Here is a 21,761-nt window from a genome sequence, read left to right as displayed (position 1 = left end):
GCCAAGTGTTCCCTACATGTTTTTTTAGTTGGTCCCATTAGGCTATTTCTGACTAGTTGCAGGTTTACTTTTAGGCACAAGGGGTTAGGGTTGGGTGTTGTGGTTAGGTTTAGGCATGAAGGTTAGGTCAAGGCGGGGGTACTCAGCTGTTACCCTAAGAGGTCCAGTTCATGCTGGTTTTCTGTTCTACCTCATCATTAATTGCATCCACCTGGTGTCCCAGGTCTAAATATGTCTCTGATTAGAGGTTTGCAATGAAATAATCTAGGGTTACTGGCTTCAAGGTCCAGATTTGAGTTTGAGGGGGTTAGGTTGTATAGAAATTAGGGTGTCCTTTTTCTGGTCCCCACAATGAAGTTCAAAAACCAGGGTCTGTTGTGCCTGACTGTACAGATAAAAGAAACACAGGAATAAATACAAGCATTCATTAAACTAATGTTGGCTATTGGATTTGTGTCTGTGTAATACAACACAATGTAGTATTATTATTCATGATTTCTGTCCTTTACCCTGGGCAACCCAGACGCGGGATGCTAACAAGGCGGGATCCACTGGGCTCAGAGTTTTTATTCCTGTGAATATGTTTGTTGCTTGGAAACTACAACATTTCCCTCCATTGTCAAGATGTGTGCATTTTAAATGTTATTTCCAAGGGCTCAAGACTTGGTTTGTTCAGACATGGACTGCCAAAGTGATATTATCACAGTTGTATGCTAGCTTTAGATTGCTCCAGTTGAATTCTGATTGATTCATCTAATTTCACGATAGGGGTCCCCAGCACCTGAACATTTACAAACCTGTGCTTTTCGCCTCCATACAGGTAAAGGTAGCCTTGCCATACATGTCTTCAACTACATGAAGCATGAGAGTACTAAAAACATGTTTGCAGTGTGAATCCGCTTCATGTACAATGCCAGCCTCTGTTGAGTTGTGTCGTGTTTGGAATAACTGCTTTGGAGGTGTCGACAAACATGTGTTTAGACGGAACACTTTATGGCGGAGTGTTCGGTTTAAACGCGGCTGAAGACCTTGATAAAAATCTCATTCCCCAGAGATTTCTGAACGCCGGCCTTGTTGTGTTGCTGTGTTGCCCAGACTCCTCTGTACGTGGTGAACCACGGCGAGGCCGGCCCCATCCGCTGTAACCGCTGCAAGGCCTACATGTGTCCCTACATGCAGTTCATCGACGGCGGCCGCCGCTTCCAGTGTGGCTTCTGCAGCTGTGTCAACGAAGGTGAGTCCAAGCTACGCTCGCCTGGATGGGGCCCCTATCAGGTCATGACATCACTATCTTTTATCTGAAGATCAACTCAGGGGCCCGTCTTACCTAAATATGGGTAAGAACCATTTGCTCATTTCATTTATTTTTTTTGGGGGGGGTTGCGTGTTTTTGGACTTTGTTTCCTCTCTTAGTGCCAGCCTTTTATTTCCAACATCTGGATCACATGGGCAGGAGGGTGGACTTCTACGAGAGGCCAGAGTTGTCACTGGGGTCCTATGAGTTTGTGGCCACCCTGGATTACTGCAAGGTACGAATGCCCTAACTTTGTGGTGAACCTATGATATTTCTTGTTTTTGTGCATATACATTAAACGCTGTTAAAATTGCAGTTTTTCAATAACCTTTCAAAATGTTATATGGGTAGTACAGTATTCTAAGATTCACTGTATTAGTCCATATGTGATGAAAATGTATCTTGTGCTTTTTTTTCGAAAGGAGTGTGAATATTCACTTTTTTCTTTCAATGCTTTCATTGATAGTAGGAATCTGAGGGTGGAGGGTGGACATGGAGGTGGAGGGTGGACATGGAGGTGGAGGGTGGACATGGAGGTGGAGGGTGGACATGGAGGTGGAGGGTGGACATGGAGGGTGGACATGGAGGTGGAGGGTGGACATGGAGGTGGAGGGTGGACATGGAGGTGGAGGGTGGACATGGAGGTGGAGGGTGGACATGGAGGTGGAGGGTGGACGTGGAGGGTGGACATGGAGGTGGAGGGTGGACATGGAGGTGGAGGGTGGACATGGAGGGTGGACATGGAGGTGGAGGGTGGACGTGGAGGGTGGACATGGAGGTGGAGGGTGGACATGGAGGTGGAGGGTGGACGTGGAGGGTGGACGTGGAGGGTGGACATGGAGGTGAAGGGTGGACATGGAGGTGGAGGGTGGACGTGGAGGGTGGACGTGGAGGGTGGACGTGGAGGGTGGACATGGAGGTGAAGGGTAGACGGATGATTCCAGGAGTGTTACCAGTAGCCCATGGTGATGCCAGGAGTGTTACCAGTAGCCCATGGCTCTGTGCCTTATGCTTTCACCCAACCTCTTCTTTACAGTTTTAATAAGAGCGTCTGCCTTATGTCTGAAATGTCAAATACATTGCCACTGGCCTGCGATTGGTTATATAGGAGAAAGTGAAAGTAAAAATATTATTCAGAAGAAGCTTTAATGATGATGGGGGGTCTAGAAAGAGTGTGTGTGTGTGTGTGTGTGTGTGGAGGGAGGTGCTCACCCTTTGGCAGAAAATCAGCATTCTTCCCTTAGCACCAGAGGGTTGTAAGGAACCACGGCAAAGGCATGTTCAGTTTTGTTCCATTGAGACCACCACATTGAAGCCCAGAAATGCTCAATGTGTTCTCCATTTTGTTGCACTCTCCGGGGGTTCTCTTCACACAGTAGACTCTGGGTTAGAGAGAGTTTGGGGCTAACATAGTCAAGATTTGCTTTTTAAGCCGACTTGTTACTATCTGTTTATTCGTATTTGGAAATGTAGTGTCAGCATCTCAGAGGGGAGCTGCGTCACGGCTGTTCCTGTGGAAACAAAACAACTGCCTGATAGGCAGTGCAGTTCCAAGCAAACTGTAATCTTAAAAGAAGGTCCTGAATGTAAAGACAACAACATTAAGGCAGGAAGAAACGCTTTAATTGTGCTACCGATTTGATGTCCGAGTGATATTTTGTGTATGGCCGAGGAAGGCAGGGTCAAGTGTGTTGGTTTAAGTCGGGGGTAGTCATTCTTATTTCTGAGGCAGACAATTTGTAAAATAATGTCTGGTAGCTGGGCATTCCTTAATTACAAATATAAATTTAAGAAATGACTGTTTGCATAAGTATTCACCCCCTCTGCCATGACACACTTGAAGGAATTGTGGTGCAACCAACTGTCTTTAGAAGTGTGAAAATTAGTTGAATGGAGACCGCAAAATCAATAGAAGAATGTTATTCTAATGTAAATTCAGTTAACTAACAGTGTCTTGTTTTATAGGAGGCTGCTTTAAGTTGATATTACATTTCAAGTTAATGAAAAGGGACGACAGGTTTCTGTAACAGAAATATGTATAACATCTTTATGGCAAAATTAGAAACACACTGAGTAAAAATAATGGGTACACAGGTAAACAAAAACAAAGCTTTGCTCTCTTTCAGAACAACAAGTCCGCCAGTCCTCCAGCCTACATCTTCATGATTGATGTGTCCTACGCCAATGTCAAGAGTGGACTGGTCAGACTGATATGTGAGGAGCTGAAGACCCTGCTAGACAACCTGCCAAGGTACCCAGTTTCGTTATCCAACGCTGCCCTCTCATAACCAAAGAATGGAGACTAGAAATGCCTGAATCTAACGACTTTCTGGAAACCCGAACAGTATTCTTCTGCTCACAGATCTCCAAGATCTTTTAAACATATGATTTGCCAACTTGAAGTTATAGAGGCCTTTTTTACGGTCGGAGGGTACTGTAAAATGATGTAAGCCGTGTGCAGTGTCAAACCTTAATACAATGCCTTCACCTCTAAGGTGTTGTATGTAATGGGACATCCTACCACCTGCCTTTCTCGAGTCAGACACTATTTGATGGATGGAGGCGTTGGTTTTAGACTCTTTTGGTTTTTGTCACCCTCGTCATCCTTTGCTGTCAGCCCATCTTCAACAGATCCACATGTTCTGAGCTGCACTCGGCTGCAATCACCTCAGTAACAGAATACTACTAGAGTTGCTGTGCCTTGCCAAATATGGTGGTCCCACAAATCCAAGGCAAAGAAAAAAGAAAAAAAACACTAAGCCAAGTATTCAAGTATCTCATCAGTTGAACATTCTTGCCTGAAGGTTGCTGGGGGTGGGTCGGTGGGAAGGAATGGAGGGCGAAGCAGATGCGGTGGGGGGGGGGGGCTGGAAACATTTTCAGGATCATGTCCAAGACGTAGGACGTCTGAAGCACAGATGGGTCTGATTTTGTCAGTTTTATGTGGGTTGTCGGCAGGAGATGAGGTTTGGATTTACCATCGAGAAAAGGATTAGACACTTCACCTGCTATATTCTGAGATCTTAGGACCATGTTTGTCTGAAACCCTTATGTAACCCCGCAAAACAATGGGGTAGTGCTTCTCCGAAATCAGCCCGGTTTTTAAAACGTCCCTTTTCTTCACTTTATTTTTGGGACGCTTTGCTCTCTGCTGCATTGAAACGAATGGAAAACATGTCAGAGACACAAGTGGTTTACGTCTCAGAAACACTGCTGAAATCGACAATGTTTACCTCAGGTTGACAGCTGAAACCACATTGATATTTACTGCGTTAATATCACTATATAAAAAACTAAAATAGCAACGTTTCATCACCGATACTCAAGCATTAAAAAGCCTGGTTTTGTATCAGCTCATTTGAACAATGTTGATGTGTCTGTTCAGCGGGACCCTAAATCTGCCATACGTAAGTTGTTAACCTTTACACCTGTTTACGTGTGTCCCCGTTTAAAAAACGTTTTGAGTTCAGTGTGTATGGTGTGGGTTTGCACCTGAGCTGGTCTCTAGAGCAGGCAAAAGCAACGCCATCAGATTAGGAGGGTGGAGAATCTGCTTAAAACACGGTTTTCTAAAGGGCATTTTGTAACTGACCAGGCAAATGAACTTGGATGTCAACCAAGTAATAAAGCCTATGATACGACATTGCAAAAGCAGTTTACGATAATATAAAAGGGTTTCGGCTATCGTTGGCACAAGCCAATGTGCCCTGTTCATACTGCTCTCAGAGGATGCATCCATTCAGTGAGGAATAAGAGGTATTTTCGAAAGGGAGGAAATAAAAGCACGTGTGTAAAACATTAGTGCAGTTCAGAACATTTGGATAACATTTTCTGACGATTCATGCTACTTTTGTGTTGGCTGAGCTAGTGCAAATATATCTTAAACAGGGATAAATGCTAATCTGGGAATTGATACTGTACAGCCCTACTTGCTTTTCATGCAATTCTTTGAATTGCTACATCCCTAAAACTGTACGTTTCTTGCTCTATGCTTTGATTTGTAAACATCTGAAATGGACGACATTTGATTTTCTGCTTATTCCCTCTTTATTCTGGGAATCCTGTAACTAGGTTCTCTAGAAAACCAAGCTATTTTGGAAAAGTTATCAGATTTGCCGAAATAATAGGAGACACATCTATTGCCCCATATCCTGAATACTTGTACAACATTGTTTTTTCAACAGATCTACTAGTCACACAGGCCAATTCAAAGGGCTCTGGTCTACGTCAAACTTGTCCATGTTATCTTCATGAACTGTTGCTTCTCTTAACTGCTTTCTCTCAAGCCTTGTAAAAACAGAGTTATATAAAGTGCATTTTAATCTTGACTTTGTTGAATTCACCGTAGTCCATGAAACTGCAAGCAAGACCTGTAAGAAGGAAGAAAAACCATCTAACATTTCACTGACAGTTTGTTATTAATGGAATTTAACTTCTGTTGAGGCAGGAGTTTGTAGAGGAGAGTGTGTTTCTGAGATAATGAAATGTCAGGTCTTGGCCTTTTTGAAATCTAAATGTCACTTTTACTGTTCCTTCCTATATCCTGCCAATACAAATTTTTTCTGTTATTACACTCTTCCACGGATGTCTGTTTGTCGGTCAGACATGCCTGGTTAATGGCAGCACCCATCCCAGGATCAGACACTCTCCATTCTATTTGAGTTTGATTCAACTTTCCAAAGGTAGTTTTTTTTTTTAGGGCAAATACAGCTGAAGTATTTAAAGTCTATGGTTCAGCGGAAGGTTGTATCTTACACAGCTTGTGCACACTCAGAACCCCACATTGATTAATGATCTGTTCATGAAAACTACCCTTTCGAAATATTTAAACTCTTCATAAATAGGTACCGATTCGCTGTTTATTCACCATTATGTCAAAGCGGTTATAACATCCAAGTCATTACTTCCACTACCTTGTAAGTGTTCTCGAAGGGTCAGTATATTTCAAATTGTTCCAAATAGTATAATAATATTAACACACAAAATATCAACGACTTAATTCATTACTCATGCGAGGTTTACGCTACTCTCTTTCCATTTATTTATATAGCACAATTCAGTGTGCTTTACAACGAAGAAAAATACAAGTATAAAAATACAATAGAATTAAAAACAAATACTAGGATAAAACATACATAAAATGGGCAATTCAATGTGCTTTACACAGAATAAAAACATATACTAAACCGGTATATTCTGTAGTAGATTCCATTAGGAAGATATGTGGTTAAGTTTAAGCACTCTGTCATAGGCATGTGTTTTTAAACTGGATTTAAAAGTTGATACGTTTGGGGCACGTCTTCTTGTAGTTTATTCCAGTTTATGCAGCATAAATGCTAAATGCATTTGTGCCATTTAGCTGACCTGAGGTCATGGATCTAAGAGCCCTGCTTGGTTTATTATCTTCAAAAATATCAGAAATGTATTCAGGGCCTAAACCGTTCAGTGAGTTATAGACTGAAAGCACCACTTTAAAATCTATTCTGTAACTGACTGGAAGCCAGTGGAGAGATAAGAACTGGACTGATGTGCTCTGTTCTCTTGGTCCTGGTTAACATTCTAGCAGCAGCTTTCTGAATGAGCTGCGGCTGTTTTACAGTCTTTTTGGGGAGTCCAGTTTAGAGCCCATTACAGTTGTCAACCCTACTGGATATAAAAGCATTGATGAGCTTGAACAGAAGCGGTCTGAGAACTGATCCCTGGGGAATTCCGCATGTCATAGGCACCCTATTAGATTCATGACTGTCAATGGTGACAAAGTAGCTCCGGCCATCTAAATAAGACCTAAACCAATTCAGGACTGCCCCGGAAAATACTACCCAATTATATCCTCCCTCCTCTCCTCCCCCCACAGAGAAGAGGGTGCTGAGAGTTCCACTGTAAAGGTGGGCTTTGTTACCTACAACAAAATCCTCCACTTCTACAATGTGAAGAGTGCCCTGGCCCAGCCGCAGATGATGGTTGTGTCAGACATGGCCGAGATGTTCGTCCCACTGCTCGATGGCTTCCTTGTCAACTTCCAGGAGTCGTGCTCAGTCATCAACAAGTAAGATATCTCCTAGCATGTTTACATATATACATGTTACTGTGCAATTAGAAAACAGGAATATCTGTGCTCAAGACACTGAATGAACCTCACTTTGCAAAGCTTTGTTTGCGGCTGTCTTTTTCTATTTGCTAAACTTTCTTTCCTCTGTACATCCCCATCTCCTTCTGGAGTACATGAATGTGCAGCTATTTCTGTCGAAACTCATTTATGAGCAACATTTCCGAGGCATTGTTCATGTTGTAAAAACAGCCGTTAAATGACGTTGTTTGTTTATCTTGCCCATTCACAGGTTACCAAAGCTTAATTTTCTCCATATCTCTAGTTCGAGTGCTTTTCATCACAAATGTAAAGATACTGTTGAAAAGAAATTACAACCAGAGAATGCTTAGAAGATTGAGGTCCCTGGAAGGATTTGATATTAAAAAGGCCCATGTTGATTTATTTGGGAACATGGTCTTATCGTGGTAGTTGTGCATAGCAAAGTATCAAATCTTTGATTACCCTTTGGGAAATCCAGAGTCCATGGCAGTAGTCCATGACAAACAAGGAGTATTGGCTAGACCGCTTCCTCCCAGAGAGTTTTGTTTTTCTGTCTAATTTATCTCATCTTTCTCAACAATAAAATGGAACATGGATTGAACAAATCTGAATTTGGCATAATGTCTTGTGGTTACTGCTACAAAGTGTTTGTGTCTGTATGACCGGTGATATTGAGTTTTCTTTAGGGTCAGTGTGCGAGATACTCTACGGAGCTGTGGACTTGTAAGGACACTATTTCTGGGTCAAGCCACTAGCTGCCCCAGTAATCTAATAGAACCTAATTTCCTTATCCGTTTTTGAAAACCACAGACCGCTGAATTATGGTTGCCTGTCATCTCCTTTCAGAAAAGCTCAGTCGTAAAGGAAGGCAATAGAACCAAGATGTTGGAACATTATTTGGACAAAACAATTGTCTTGCAAGCAGTTAAACAAATGTACCAAAACTGTATAACAGGGACAGTTTCTCTCTCAAATCCTTCTCAGTCTCCTGGACCAGATCCCTGACATGTTTGCAGACACCAACGAGAGCGAGACGGTCTTTGCCCCTGTCATCCAGGCAGGGGTAGAGGCACTCAAGGTAAGAGGGTGATGTGAAGTTCCACTCAGACACAAGATGGCAGACCAGTTGTTCGTTTCTCTAGGTGCTGATGCCCAATAACATCTCAGATTCTCACACTCCTTTATTTACATTAGGACAAGAATAGACACACAAAAAAATTTAACCACAAATTGATGCAGGGGTTAGTGAAATAATTTGAGTCTCATGGCCTTCAATCTTGAGAAAGTGTGTGAGTCACATAGATCTGTTAGTTGTAGAGGACAGCTTAAATGTTATCAGTCACAGCCTGCTTACCTCGAACTGTCCCTCCTTATCCATACATTCCAGTAAAATGATGTCCTTAGTTGGTCTTGTGCAGCAAACCTTTTCCCCATCACCCAATGACTTTCCGTAGAAAGCTTCAATTTCCTTATAGAACTGTTTATTTATAGTCTCTGAATCTTGATCAGCAACTTGCCTTTATTTGGTTCATTATGTGGCAGGGGTCCCATATTTCCAATGCAAAAAGAAGCCTAAAACAAAATGGTGGCAGTCCAGCATAATGAGTCAGTATTTTGGGTCTGTAAGACTGTTGACTCCTGTTGCAATGGTGATCTGTGGAACTGGAAACTACAACCATAGAATCCCATCACTGAAGAGAACATACAGGGAACCTTCCAGTTCAAATCAGATCTGTTCTCATTACTGAAATGGTCACACAAGGAAAGGAATGGATCTCCCCACCTTGCCCAACTTTGCGGTCTCCTGGTATCTTTTCTATCTAACTCTAATGAGAGATTTCTGCCCTCTCCAGGCAGCAGAATGCAGTGGAAAGCTGTTCATCTTCCACTCTTCCATCCCCACCGCTGAGGCCCCTGGGAAACTGAAAAACAGAGATGATAAGAAGCTGATCAACACAGAGAAAGAGAAGGTAAAGCCAAAATATTCAAAGCACAGATTAAGTGCATTACCATTCATGCATTATCACCGGCTGACACGTTCCACCTCTCAGTGCATGAAACCTGTTGCTCTTGCCTCCTAACGCGTGGCTCCTGTCTTCAACGCCCCCCCCCCCCCCCCCTCCCCCCCGTCGTGTCCTAGACCCTGTTCCAGCCCCAGAAGGGTTTGTACGAGCAGCTGTCCAAGGACTGTGTGGCTCAAGGCTGCAGCGTGGATCTTTTCCTCTTCCCCAGCCAGTATGTGGACATGGCCACCATGGGAGACGTCTCCACACACACTGGAGGCACCGTCCACAAATACAGCAACTTCCAGGTACAGACAGCCGAGGCTTCAGTGTGACAGGTGATAAGGCTAAGGACAAGTAACAGCTGGGCCATTCAAAACCCAAACTGGACAGTGTGGCCCTACATCCCATAATTCAGCGCATAATCGACCACACCGTAGTATTTCTGTTATGACACTGCCAGGGAGCGTGGCCTTGAGCCTTCAACCTAGCAGTGTGACATAAGGATGCACAATACAGTTTGGTTACATCTCAACTTGATTTTGAATGGATCCGTGTTTCAAGTGTCATTTGGATCTTGAAACGGGCGTTTCCCCGGACCGGTTTTCCATGGGCTGTTATTGGGGAAACGTTGCCACCTGGTGGTTAACCCGTAGGACTACCTGTGTGTTTCAGTTGGAGCTGGACGGAGAGCATTTCTTAAGTGACTTGAGGAAAGACGTGAGAAAGGCGATCGGTTTCGATGCCATCATGAGAGTTCGCACCAGCACAGGTGATTCAATAACATGTTGTGTTTAAAACATTTATGTACCTGCTAACAACTACATTTCAACATAGTTTCTAAAATATTGACAGAAGGCTTAAAACAAATATCCTACCTACCAATCGTCGATGACATTATTTCCCGACAATTTTGTAACATTTCCTCCTCCAGGCTTCAGGGCTACAGACTTCTTCGGTGCCGTCCACATGAACAACACCACGGACGTGGAAATGGCAGCGGTGGACTGCGACAAGGCTGTGACGGTGGAATTCAAACACGATGACACGCTGAGCGAAGAGACCGGTGCTCTCATGCAGGTTGGTGACCCTCGCGTCCACCGCTCAAAGAAAGGAGAGCCAGACTGTCCGGATGATGTCGTTTCTGGTGCGTAAGAACAAAGCCCTGACGCTAGTAGCTTCCGTGAATGTTTCATTTCCCAGTGTGCCTTGCTGTACACCACCATCAGCGGCCAGCGGCGTCTGCGGATCCACAACCTGAGTCTGAACTGCAGTTCCCAGCTGTCTGAACTCTACAAGAGCTGCGAGACGGACGCCCTCATCAACTTCTTCGCCAAGTCAGGTGATTACACAGGGCAGCGTGCAGATTAGGGAATAAAATGGGAGTGATGCATCAGTATGTGTGCCTCAGAAGATCCCAAAAGATTTAATTGCAGTAAAATTATTTGTAGTCCACATGAAAGGTTTTATGGTTTCTTAGTGTTTTGACTAGATGTTCTCTTCTAGGCATTATGAATTCCATGTTTGTCCATGTTTGTCCATGTTGATTTAGTAAGTCAAGCAGGCTTGTGTGCTGCCCTGCACGGCATCGATATCCTGTCTGTCTACTGAATGACTTAACTTGTTAAATACACCTCCTGCATCCCTATCCACCTGCTACAACCCCATAACTCCTAAAGCAGAACCATATGCCTTCAATGAAGTATTAGTGACCAGCAGAACTCCTGGCGTGCGAATAAATCAGACCTGTGAGTACACCAGACCGGTTTAGTGTGGGAGCACAGGCACTGACCTGCACGTTTCTCACTCTCAGCTTACCGTGCCATGCTGAACCAGCCCCTGAAGACTGTGAGGGAGATCCTTGTCAACCAGACAGCCCACATGCTGGCCTGCTATAGGAAGAACTGTGCAAGCCCCTCCGCGGCCAGCCAGGTCAGTGGCACACCACACCGCTTACAACAACAGACGTGGCCACCGGATAACGTCCAGCACGTACATTCAGATGTCGGCGCATGTGTTCTTAGCGCGTTACATTGGCATTTGTGCTCATCTCTCCTGTTGTGTGACCGCACAGCTGATCCTGCCCGATGCCATGAAGGTGTTCCCCATCTACATGAACAGCCTGATGAAGACCGGCCCTCTGGTGGGCAGCGCTGAGCTCTCCACGGACGACAGGGCTCACCAGAGGCTCAGTGTCATGGCCATGGGGGTGGAGGAGACCCAGCTACTGCTGTACCCGCGCCTTGTCCCACTGGTGAGAGACACTCTTCTTAATCCCCTCAGGGGAATGCACATGCGCACACTCTCAAGCACTCACACTTTGTCTCTCGTACTCCTTTTAGCCGACCGCAATTGAGTTTTAAAGTTTGTGGTACCTAATGCATGTTGGTCGTTCTCGGTCACGCATTCCAATCCCACTTCATGCCGCGCTAAATATCTCCCTGTGCAAAAGATACAATTACAAACTGGAAAGATATTTAGAATGAATCTCAGGCCAGCCAAAGAACCTGTTCTGAACAGCAGAGGGCAGCATTTCACCGTGAATCACTACAACTGAACCGATGCATTGACTTGTTTTATCAGCATCTAAATTATCATAGTTGATATAATTCAACAAATCAGATACTGTACTGTGGTGTATGATGTTGTTTATTGTATGCCAATGCAACAATTAGTCTACAATTCTGCAAGAATACATAAACTGGCAATTTGACTAATTGTACCTGAAAGTCAACAATTTAAGCTGAACAGCACATGCCTGCCCGGAAAGGCAAGCATCATTTTAAAGCAACAGTTTGGAATGTATGTAAAATAAGCAGGGGAGTGGTCCTCTTAATAGTTCTCAAACTCAGGATTACTGCTCACTCGTTTACCACCAGCCGTCTAAGGCTGTTTTCAAAAGTGATTATAATTAGACCGCTTAGTCTTCGGTTAATCGATTGGCCCTATCCCAGCACAACATGGACGTGGCCAGCGACGTGCTGCCGGCTCCGGTCCGCTGTTCTGAAGAGCGCCTAACCGATGCGGGCATGTTCCTGCTGGAGAATGGCCACTCCCTCTTCCTGTGGCTGGGCCAGGCCTGCACCCCAGAACTGGTCCAGAGCATTTTCAACGTGCCATCCCTTGCCCACATGCCCTCTGACCTGGTGAGGACTTAAACCTTTATGCCAAACTCTACAGAAAATGTGGCTTTTTGAAACACTTAAAATGTATCCTGCAGTTGGTTAAAGCATTTGACTGTGCTCTATCTCATTAGAATAAATGTGCTTTTCAGAGCTCCCTCCCAGTGCTAGATAACCCCCAGTCTAAGAAGCTGCGCTCCATGATTGAAGCCTTGCTCGACCAGAGGCCCAAGTCAATGAAGGTACAGTACGCAGAGTTGGTTACTATGTCCACTTTCTCCAGGAGGTGTAAACTACATTGATACAATCAAAGATAATCGTATATGTCTATAAATATATAACCAAATTAACCACAAGCGGAAAAAAGTATACTAATCCCCTAGACAAAGTAACAAGACATTTAACAGCCTGCTCGAGGAGTACTGAAATTGTTCTCTGTTGACATTGCAAAGCTAATAGTGGACTACATCATTTTGAGCACGATTCCTAAGAACAGCCTGAAGCAGTTACCAGACAAATGCTCTCACCCCAGGCTCTAGAACCGCTCATTTCCATTGCACTGTAGCTGATGAACAACTCTAAAATATTGGCTAGAATGGAATCCAAAGGAGGATATCACTTAATGTAATTCGTCCATTTCGTGACAGGTGACGAACTAAACCTGGCGACACTACAGTGTTGAGGTGTCAGTTATGCACAAGCTTAAGTCATAAAGCTGACTACGTCTGTTTTCGCCCCAAACAAAGCTCCTGATCGTGAGGCAGAAGGACCGCTCTGAGATGCTGTTCCGCCAGCACCTGGTAGAGGACAAGGGGCTCCACGGTGGAGCCTCTTACATGGACTTCTTGTGCTACGTCCACCGCGAGATCAGAAATCTCCTGACTTAACACCGCCACCGGAGGATTTGACCCGAATGGGCTGGTTCTAGGACCAAAACAATCAGAGGACCAGTCACACCACCTCAGAGCTGCCTTTCCAACAAAACCCTTTTTACCCCTCCCCCCTTCTCAACTCAAAAGGTATGGGCCTACTGCTCCCTCATCCATCAGTGTCCGAAGTCCACATGGTCCTCGTAGAAGTCATTCTGGCTTTGTAAGGGTGTGGAGAACGAAACCGAATTAGGATGGATTCATTTTGGTCCACGCAAATGTGGATTGTAATTAAAATATCCGTCAGACCGTCAAAAGTTCATCTCTTCTAACGTCTGTGAAAACGGATGGAAATTGTAGGGCTATCCACTCCCAATGAGTGGACACGGATGAAATTAACGGGCCAGTTTTGCCACACCTTCAGTCCAGGGTTGTTGAATTCATGAACAGTGTCCTGATTTCTACGTAAACGGGACAAATAATGTAATAAATTAATTTGGTGGGTGCTGGACATTTCAGGCCCTCGGGGTTGTGGCCACATGCGTAACATTAGGCAGTTGTCCATTTGACGTCACTATTGGCTAAACCACATTTAATTACATTGTTTGCGTTTTAAAAAGGCCAACATCTGTTTTAAGCAGCAGGGAAGAGTTCTGACACAGTATGTCAACTTTCCAAATGGTAGTTTGGCCCCAACATGGGTTGAATTACACATCTGATTGCCATTACTGAGAATTGGTGCTGGGGCTATTAAATTAATGGCTAACTCCACCATTTGGGATTTGATTCCATTATATCGCCATTACCATCAGGTATGTAGAAGAGTTAGGTAAGTACATGACCAAAATCGAGTCACATCTCACAGATGACATTTTTGTAATAACCAAAAAAATATTATTTATCTGTAAAGATAGGATTAAACATTGAACGTACTTTAATTACAGTTGTTTTTCTATCTCTTTTTCTATCAAGTTATTGCTTCTCGTATAATGGCATTATAACACATTTCCAATTAAGTATCATCGTTTTGTATGTGTGCCCTGCAAACCAATGGCCGTGTTTGTATGTGATGTGGATGTTTTAGGGGAAACTAAGTCTCTGTGCCAGTTAACCACCTGCCTTAAGTACATTGTTTTTTATGGCAGTACTAGAGGCCATTACTCTATTTTAGTGTGATACGGAGTTCGATCCATTTGGTTTGTATGCAAACATATCTCAGGTAATTTGTGTACATAACTATTGTGGCGCAGAGGTGGAAAACAGTGGCGTTACTGTTTGTAACTGGATAGATGTGGATGGAAAAGATGTTTGAGTGAACCTATCTGACTCTTGTTTAGCATTAAATTCCTGAATATATAAACTGTTTGAACCTCTGTGCTTTTCATTTTATTTACTTCTGTTGGTATAGTCTGGTGTTATGGTTTCAAAATACTTATTGTTTGTTATATTATAATACTTCTAGGTAGTGGCTGGCTCAGATGACACACACACAGACTTAAAATTCAGCTCACCTTAAGGTACCATTTGGGCTTATATACATTTACATATTTACGAGAGAGACAATAAAACGCTTGACTATTCGTTGGCATAATGATTTCCATAGCCTTGGAATGTACGCCAGCGCGTTGGAGACGTACCTCACGGCACCGAGCACCAGCGATGTGCATGCGCACTGCACAGATCCAAAACAGTCTTCACACTTGCCAACCTCCATAGAGGGGGACTGGTTGGAAAAGGTGGGGCGAGCTACCTCGGAAAGTTGGTAGTCAACAGTTAGAGATGTTGACACCTAGAAATTCAGAACAGTCTCATGTCGCGTAGTGTAAATAGGCCCTTAGCCGTCAAAACAACACTACGCATAATGTAACTGCACACAATACTGACCCAGGGGTTTATTGAAGTTGTTAGAAAATGCACTCACCTCATTACACACCGATATGTGACTGTACATCTTAAACGTCCAGTGAGCTCACTACTGTCATTCCTCTTCAGGCATCTGTGGATCTGTTCAAGTAAAAGCTACACTATCTAGGGTAGCAATTTCTGAGTTTTAGCTAATGGCATTAATATTGTAGCGAAAGATCTTCCATAACACCTTTAAATTTACAACTTCTTTGAACTGGTGTGGGACATTTCATCTAAGCAGTTTATGCAACTCTAAATATGTAGATGGTAATCCTAAGGGAAGAATTCCCTGAATTGCCAATAACTGTAAGAGGAATTTCTTTTAACAAAGTGACAGCTCAGAATGCCACATGGTATTGTAACTTTGTCATGGATATACAAATTAGGCACACACCTGCTAATCAAATAAGTTAGTGATGATACATTGGTACATTGTGCAAGAAAAATAAATAACGTTTAAGTCCTGTGCATACTACTGTCACAATGCTAAATGTAAATATCAATTGATGGCCAAAAGTACAATGTTGGTAATAAATAAACAAAACACATGAATAGTAATTGATTAATCTTAAAAGGCTTTGTTTGATAACACACATTTTCCATGATCAGATTTTCTGTGCAATGAAATACAAAGCCGGAGCACTCAATGACATGCACTTCATGCTATAATAAGAGTTTAAGATGTTTTGGATGGAAGGTTGCATTAAACAATTTACTGAAGTCAATTCCTTTCCCATTAGGGAACTCCCAATGTGGCGTTCAATAGGTAGGTGTTTTGAGATGGAGTGAAAAGGGTACTCTAGGTACTACCTGTCCAAAAACAACTTGATTTACACAGCACAATTTGCTGTGCGCCCTTCTAAACTCAAGCCATGTTTCAGGAGATAATTACCCAGGTGACCAGACCTTTACTTGGAAATGAAGCCATCTGTAAGTCCTGAAATTGGGCAGGATGAAACCCCAGCTGCTGACCAGCATGCTCTGGACCAAGCAGGGCTTCAATAAGAGAAAGCAAGGGCCAATCAGTCCTTATATGCAGAAAACTGGACACATGCGCCACACTCTTCACTCCAATGACTCATATACAGTAGCTTGTGTCAACACAGGTAGCCCAGATCTGATACTGGCTCCAACAAATGGGTTTGACTAATCACATCACCCTTTTCAGATCCAATTTGATTGGTCAAAAGACAAATTCACAAGAAAAAAAAAAAATATACTAATTGTCCATCAAAAGACAATGGTAAACATACTTACATAAACAATAACACCATTTTCAAAACCAAAGATTCCGCTTAACTGTACAGCCAGACATACATTGACTATCATGAATAAAATCCAACAGACCGGTAGAAACATGGCGACAAGACACATGATCTCTGTACAAGTATACACATTTAGGGTGAAATAGAACATTTAAAAAGCAATTACAGTAATCTTGGTACAAAGTCATAGTTTTTTCCCCCCCCAAATCATATACTCAAGGTGAGTGACAGCTACAGGTGTTCTTCTAAGGACACTGTGCATTGCCGTGACTCGTCACTGCATTCAATGTGGAACGCGCTGCCTCGTTCTAGTTGGGTAGTAAACACCAATATAAAGTCCTCCGATACCTTACCTACGGTATATACACATGTAAAAACGGTACAACGTTATGTTTGTTATATCTGGGTGCTTAGAGAGGCGGAGGAGGGCTGTGATGAAGCAATTCCAAGACAACTGACCTATTCGAGAAATATCTAGCACAACATCTACCCTTTCAGAAGCACTGTATCGTTTTAAAGGCAGATAAAAGTTGTGTCGTTGTAAAACAGAGGATTCGGGGGTCAAATGTAATAAATCAAACCACAATACTTATTACATTCCAGAACGTTTCATACAGCTAGAATGTATACAATGTGCCGCCCATTACAATGTAGGCGATTGCTTGAGCAGCGTAAAATACATTTTTATACGGTCGATACAGTTGTTGGTTGGCGTCTACTCATTGTCCGGTCCGGAGCTTTCCAGGCCTGCCTTCGAGTTAAATTACATTTTCAAATAATTGCATGGATCTCATGATGTTCTCATCCTGGTGGACAGGGAGAGAAAGGTCAGCTAGATGTCGTTCACTGAAAACCTTTATGTCAGACAAAGTAAATATCAGATTTGGGGTCAAAAATTATTTGTATTCATTCCAATTTGCTTCCTACGATTCCAGTTAACTCAAACTTTCCTCAGTCTGGTATGAGAGTGAATTAGAATTTCGGTTTGATGTACTTTCAGAAATCAAAATTGGCCCCAACCCTGATAAACAACATTATGCAAATCAGGTTAAGTAACAGCAGAGGAGGCAGTAACTCACATTCTGACAGCAGTCAATAAACTCGTCTATGGTTACAACTCCGTCCTTATTTTTATCCATCTTCTGTTGGACAGGAATGGCAGATATGTAGGGAAGACAACGCAATAAATGTATATTCTAACAGTTGACACTCAACCAGTTTATTAGATACACCCATTCTGTGCCGGGTCGGGCCCTCCTGTCACCGCGTAGCAGCATGAATTCTTCACGGTAAGGATTCTACAAGGTTGTTTGTCCACGCTAAAGCAACGGCATCCTTAAGTAGGTTCAGTTTGCCCATTACATCTCATAAATGCGGTGGTTGGTGAAGTTCTGCGCAGGCTACTCGAGTGACGTTTCTGGAACCATTTTGAGACCATACAGACTGAGACATTATCATCCAGCTGATACTGTAATCCTGAAGGGATACACTTGGTCATAACCAATGTTTAGACACACTACAGTGTTCAAACACTGCTCACATGGTATCAAAGGACCTGACGTGTGCCAGGAAAACATTTGCCACACCATTACATCACCAGCCTGTACCACAGACACCAGGCAGGAGGGGCTACGGCCTCGTGCTGTTTATGCGAAGTCCAGACCCTGCCATCAGCATGACACAACAGTCAGACCGTGTTTTTCCACACCGTGGTGGTGATCCAATTGGAACTGCTTCTTGTTTTTAAATGAAAGAATTGGAACCAGATGGTCATCCGCTGACAAGGAACAACAAGTTGCGCATTACTAGATGGCGTTCTGCACATCAGTGTTGAAATACACCGTTACTATAATGACTGTGGCCCGTCTGTTAGCTTGCACTATTCTCGCAGTTCTCCTTTGACCTCTCATCTATATACTCAGTTTTGCCTGCAGGACTGTCTGCTGCTGACTAAATATTTTTTTTTTATAAAAAAAAAATATATATATATATGGTTGTGTATCTAATAAATTGAGTGTAAAATAATAATGTAGGTAAAAAAACAAAACACATACCTGAAAGAACAGCTCCACGTGCTGTCGAGGCGTATCATCTTTGACTAGGGGATATGTGCATTTCCCCATCATGTCGTAAATGGCCTTCATGATGTCAAGCATTTCCTTTGACACATTGAGTAAAGAGCGGGTTTCACTGGTGTGTAAATCAGTCTACCCTGTCACTGTTTCATACAAAGGAACTGGGGATAAAGCCGGGCCTTCTTATATCGGTTTCAATTACTTTAGGCCCAACATTTTCAGATGTCCTGGTTTATGTAAAAATACAGTAGTCTACTGCTCATACAGCCCAGTTCAATCATCAGGTCAGTATTGTTATCCCTTTCGTTCTTACTTACAGCCAGAGCAACTTTGTATATAAACTTTATATATAAACAAAAGGACAGCAAGAAATAGTGTTTATTGTATGTACCTCTTTAGTAATATATCCGTCTTTATTAATATCATACAGGTTAAAAGCCCAGTTGAGCTTCTCCTGCACAGAACCTCGGAGCAGGATGGACAGGCCCATTACAAAGTCCTGCAAAAAGAAGTATAGAAAAATCTGACCTTTGCATTTACATCCTGAATATCACATTTACAGGAAGACAAGCTTCACTGAAGAAACATCTCTCTGTTAAACAGTTGTTAAACCTACATTGATTTATATAATACTGGTATATACTGTATAACAGTCATTTACTGTAGAAAGAATGAGCTCACATGTAACTAGTAGTAGCAGTATCATTATAAGTGTGATGGAAATCTAATTGTCGTTACTATATCTAAGTAATCAAAGTATATAGAGTAATAAATCCTTCCCAAGATACAAAAGAGACAATTCTATTCCTGGTATACGTAATAAATAACATATTTGCTTTGTAGTGATTTTATAAGGCTTTGGGGCAATCAATAATCTTGGAGAAAATAACCCACAGTGTTTTTGTAGAACAACAAACAATTTTCTGTCCCAATAAGCAATATTCTACTCCTCATTAAAGATGAAGTATGCAGTAGGGCGTAACAGCACCACTATCTGGCTCAAGGCCATTGTTTTTGTTTTGTTGAAAAGCAGAGCTAGGAAAGCAAACTAAGTGTTGCTTCTGAAAGGAAAAAATTATAAACGAACGTGCCAGTTTCACCTTTAGTTTCACCTTTAATGTTTATTATATGTACTTTGGGGGAATTATTTATGGACTCCATAAAAAAAAGTGATGTTTCAGTGTTAGTTTGTCTTGTGTGTTTTAAGGATTCTAAAAACTTTTAATGATTCTAAAAGTTCAAGTACTTTTTATGAACTTCTGCTAAATGGTCAGTGGTGACAGTGGTGTAGATGAGTCCCAGTGAGTTCCAGAATATAAATAACTGTACTTTATAATGTATACATGATAACATACATGACAAATATATACTTGAGCATTGTTAGACGAGGGCTCTTTAATTTCGGTTCTAGAGATCCCCATCAGATGTTTGTCAATAGCAGCTTCCCTTTCTGGGTTACAAGTGGAGATGATGCATATAGGATCAGTGATGAGAAATGTTTAAAGGAATATTAAAGGAAGTAGGACACACTAGCTTACCTCAAAACTCACGGATCCATCTTTATTGGTGTCAAATGCGTTGAACAGAAAATGAGCGTACTTTGACGCATCTGAAACGAGAGACGCGGCCCCAGTCAAACAGTACTGACAACAAGTCACAACCTCAATTTACACAGATAATACAGGCCCACAGTGGTTACAACTAAACACTTTTCATTTGGGTGTTTTGCTCTTTGTATAATAAGGCATCCTCGGTTTGAAAAAAACTAACTGAACTCGCAATCTGCAGCAGGCATAAGCAATAACTCACTCCCTTTGTTTCACTCTGCATGAATAGACACACCCACGTATTCCACTCATCCAAACATGCATTCCACAGCAATTATGTGTCCATGTGTCCCAACTCTAACACCTTAATCAACTAGGATGATTTCTTACTTAATTGCTGACAATTGGACATAGTGTTTAAATCGGGGTTCAGGTTTAAGTATGGACCCATTATTACTATGGAATAAAAGGAATGCATGTTTGTATGAAAGTGAGCTAACATCCACCATTGTTACGACTTCTGTAGATGCAGCGTACATAAGTGTCATTTTGAATAGGATTGTAAAGTAATACAAGCACTTGGACTGTATTATTGTAGACAGGTCTGCCCACATCCTCCCAGTTCACACACAGCTTGATCTCTCTTCCTGTAGTAAAACCCATCCAGATTCAGCGTAGTTATATGGTTATGGGATACATTAAACTAGGGGTACCTTTTCCAATGTCCTTAGATAGCCAATAAAGTAAAAAATATTTCCTGAAATGTGTGAATTGGAACACTACCTTTAGGCAGTGTGAACTCTGAATGAACTAAATATCCATGTGCTATACAAAGTCCTAGTTGCTCTGGGGCTTATTTCCAAGAACCCAAACCTCAATTTGTCCAGGTATAACGGAGTACAATGACCTAGTTCAATTGCGTAGAGAACCCGAAGAACAAACCTTGGCCAATACGCCTTTCTTCTGGCCAATGGCAAATTAGTGAATTAGCATTTTGGACCTACAGTGGATACAAAAAGTTTACACACCCCTGTTAAAATGCCAGGTTTTTGTGATGTAAAAGAATGATACCAAGATAAATCATAGAAATTTTTCCACTATTAATGTGACCTATAATGTGAACAATTCAATTGAAAACAAATTGAAATCTTTGAGGGGGAAAAATGAAAAATAAAAACCTTACAATAACCTGGTTGCATAAGTGTGCACACCCTCTTATAACTGGGGATGTGGCTGTGTTCAGAATTAACAAATCACATTCAAACTCATGTTAAATAGAAGTCATTACACACCTGCCATCAGTGACTCAGTGATTAATCACAAAGTTCAGTTGTTCTAGTAGGATTTTCCTGACATTTTCTTAGTTGCATCTAAAAAAGCCATGGTCCGCAGAGAGCTTCCAAAGCATCAGAGGGATCTAATTGTTGAAAGATATCAGTCAGGAGAAGGGTACAAAAGAATATCGAAAGCATTAGATATACCATGGAACACAGTGAAGACAGTCATCGTCAAGTGGAGAAAATATGGCACAAAACTGGACGTCCCTCCAAAATTGATGAAAAGACGAGAAGAAAACTGGTCAGGGAGGCATCC

The 21,761-nt window shown here is 42.3% G+C and overlaps 2 protein-coding genes across 8 annotated transcripts in view; one reads left to right on the top strand and one right to left on the bottom strand.

Annotated features, from left to right (window-relative positions):
- The window catches only part of sec24d (SEC24 homolog D, COPII coat complex component), a 30,433-nt gene extending 15,684 nt beyond the window's left edge, over positions 1–14,749 (top strand). For both annotated transcript variants that reach the window (XM_034290593.1, XM_010890251.5), the window contains exons 9-23: positions 1,096–1,234; positions 1,414–1,529; positions 3,421–3,545; positions 7,149–7,340; positions 8,367–8,460; positions 9,236–9,352; positions 9,523–9,693; positions 10,061–10,157; positions 10,320–10,465; positions 10,589–10,727; positions 11,199–11,317; positions 11,460–11,639; positions 12,340–12,531; positions 12,660–12,749; positions 13,254–14,749. In XM_034290593.1, the coding sequence (XP_034146484.1) occupies positions 1,096–1,234; positions 1,414–1,529; positions 3,421–3,545; positions 7,149–7,340; positions 8,367–8,460; positions 9,236–9,352; positions 9,523–9,693; positions 10,061–10,157; positions 10,320–10,465; positions 10,589–10,727; positions 11,199–11,317; positions 11,460–11,639; positions 12,340–12,531; positions 12,660–12,749; positions 13,254–13,394 (2,058 nt within the window). In that variant the 3' untranslated portion in view covers positions 13,395–14,749. The remainder of the gene's footprint in view (positions 1–1,095; positions 1,235–1,413; positions 1,530–3,420; positions 3,546–7,148; positions 7,341–8,366; positions 8,461–9,235; positions 9,353–9,522; positions 9,694–10,060; positions 10,158–10,319; positions 10,466–10,588; positions 10,728–11,198; positions 11,318–11,459; positions 11,640–12,339; positions 12,532–12,659; positions 12,750–13,253) is intronic.
- Positions 14,750–15,240: 491 nt separating this feature from the next.
- kcnip4 (Kv channel interacting protein 4) overlaps positions 15,241–21,761 on the bottom strand; it is a 117,067-nt gene continuing 110,546 nt past the window's right edge. For all 6 annotated transcript variants that reach the window (XM_010890249.5, XM_010890246.5, XM_010890245.4 and 3 more), the window contains 5 exons: positions 20,160–20,230; positions 19,013–19,120; positions 18,601–18,705; positions 17,626–17,688; positions 15,241–17,352 (listed from right to left, as the gene is read on the bottom strand). In XM_010890249.5, the coding sequence (XP_010888551.2) occupies positions 17,305–17,352; positions 17,626–17,688; positions 18,601–18,705; positions 19,013–19,120; positions 20,160–20,230 (395 nt within the window). In that variant the 3' untranslated portion in view covers positions 15,241–17,304. The remainder of the gene's footprint in view (positions 17,353–17,625; positions 17,689–18,600; positions 18,706–19,012; positions 19,121–20,159; positions 20,231–21,761) is intronic.

The sequence above is a fragment of the Esox lucius genome, chromosome 24 (genome assembly GCF_011004845.1).
Source record: "Esox lucius isolate fEsoLuc1 chromosome 24, fEsoLuc1.pri, whole genome shotgun sequence".
NCBI classification, from domain to species: domain Eukaryota; kingdom Metazoa; phylum Chordata; class Actinopteri; order Esociformes; family Esocidae; genus Esox; species Esox lucius.
The sequence above is the reverse complement of the archived record's forward strand: the minus strand, read 5'-3'. Positions and strand labels throughout refer to the sequence as shown.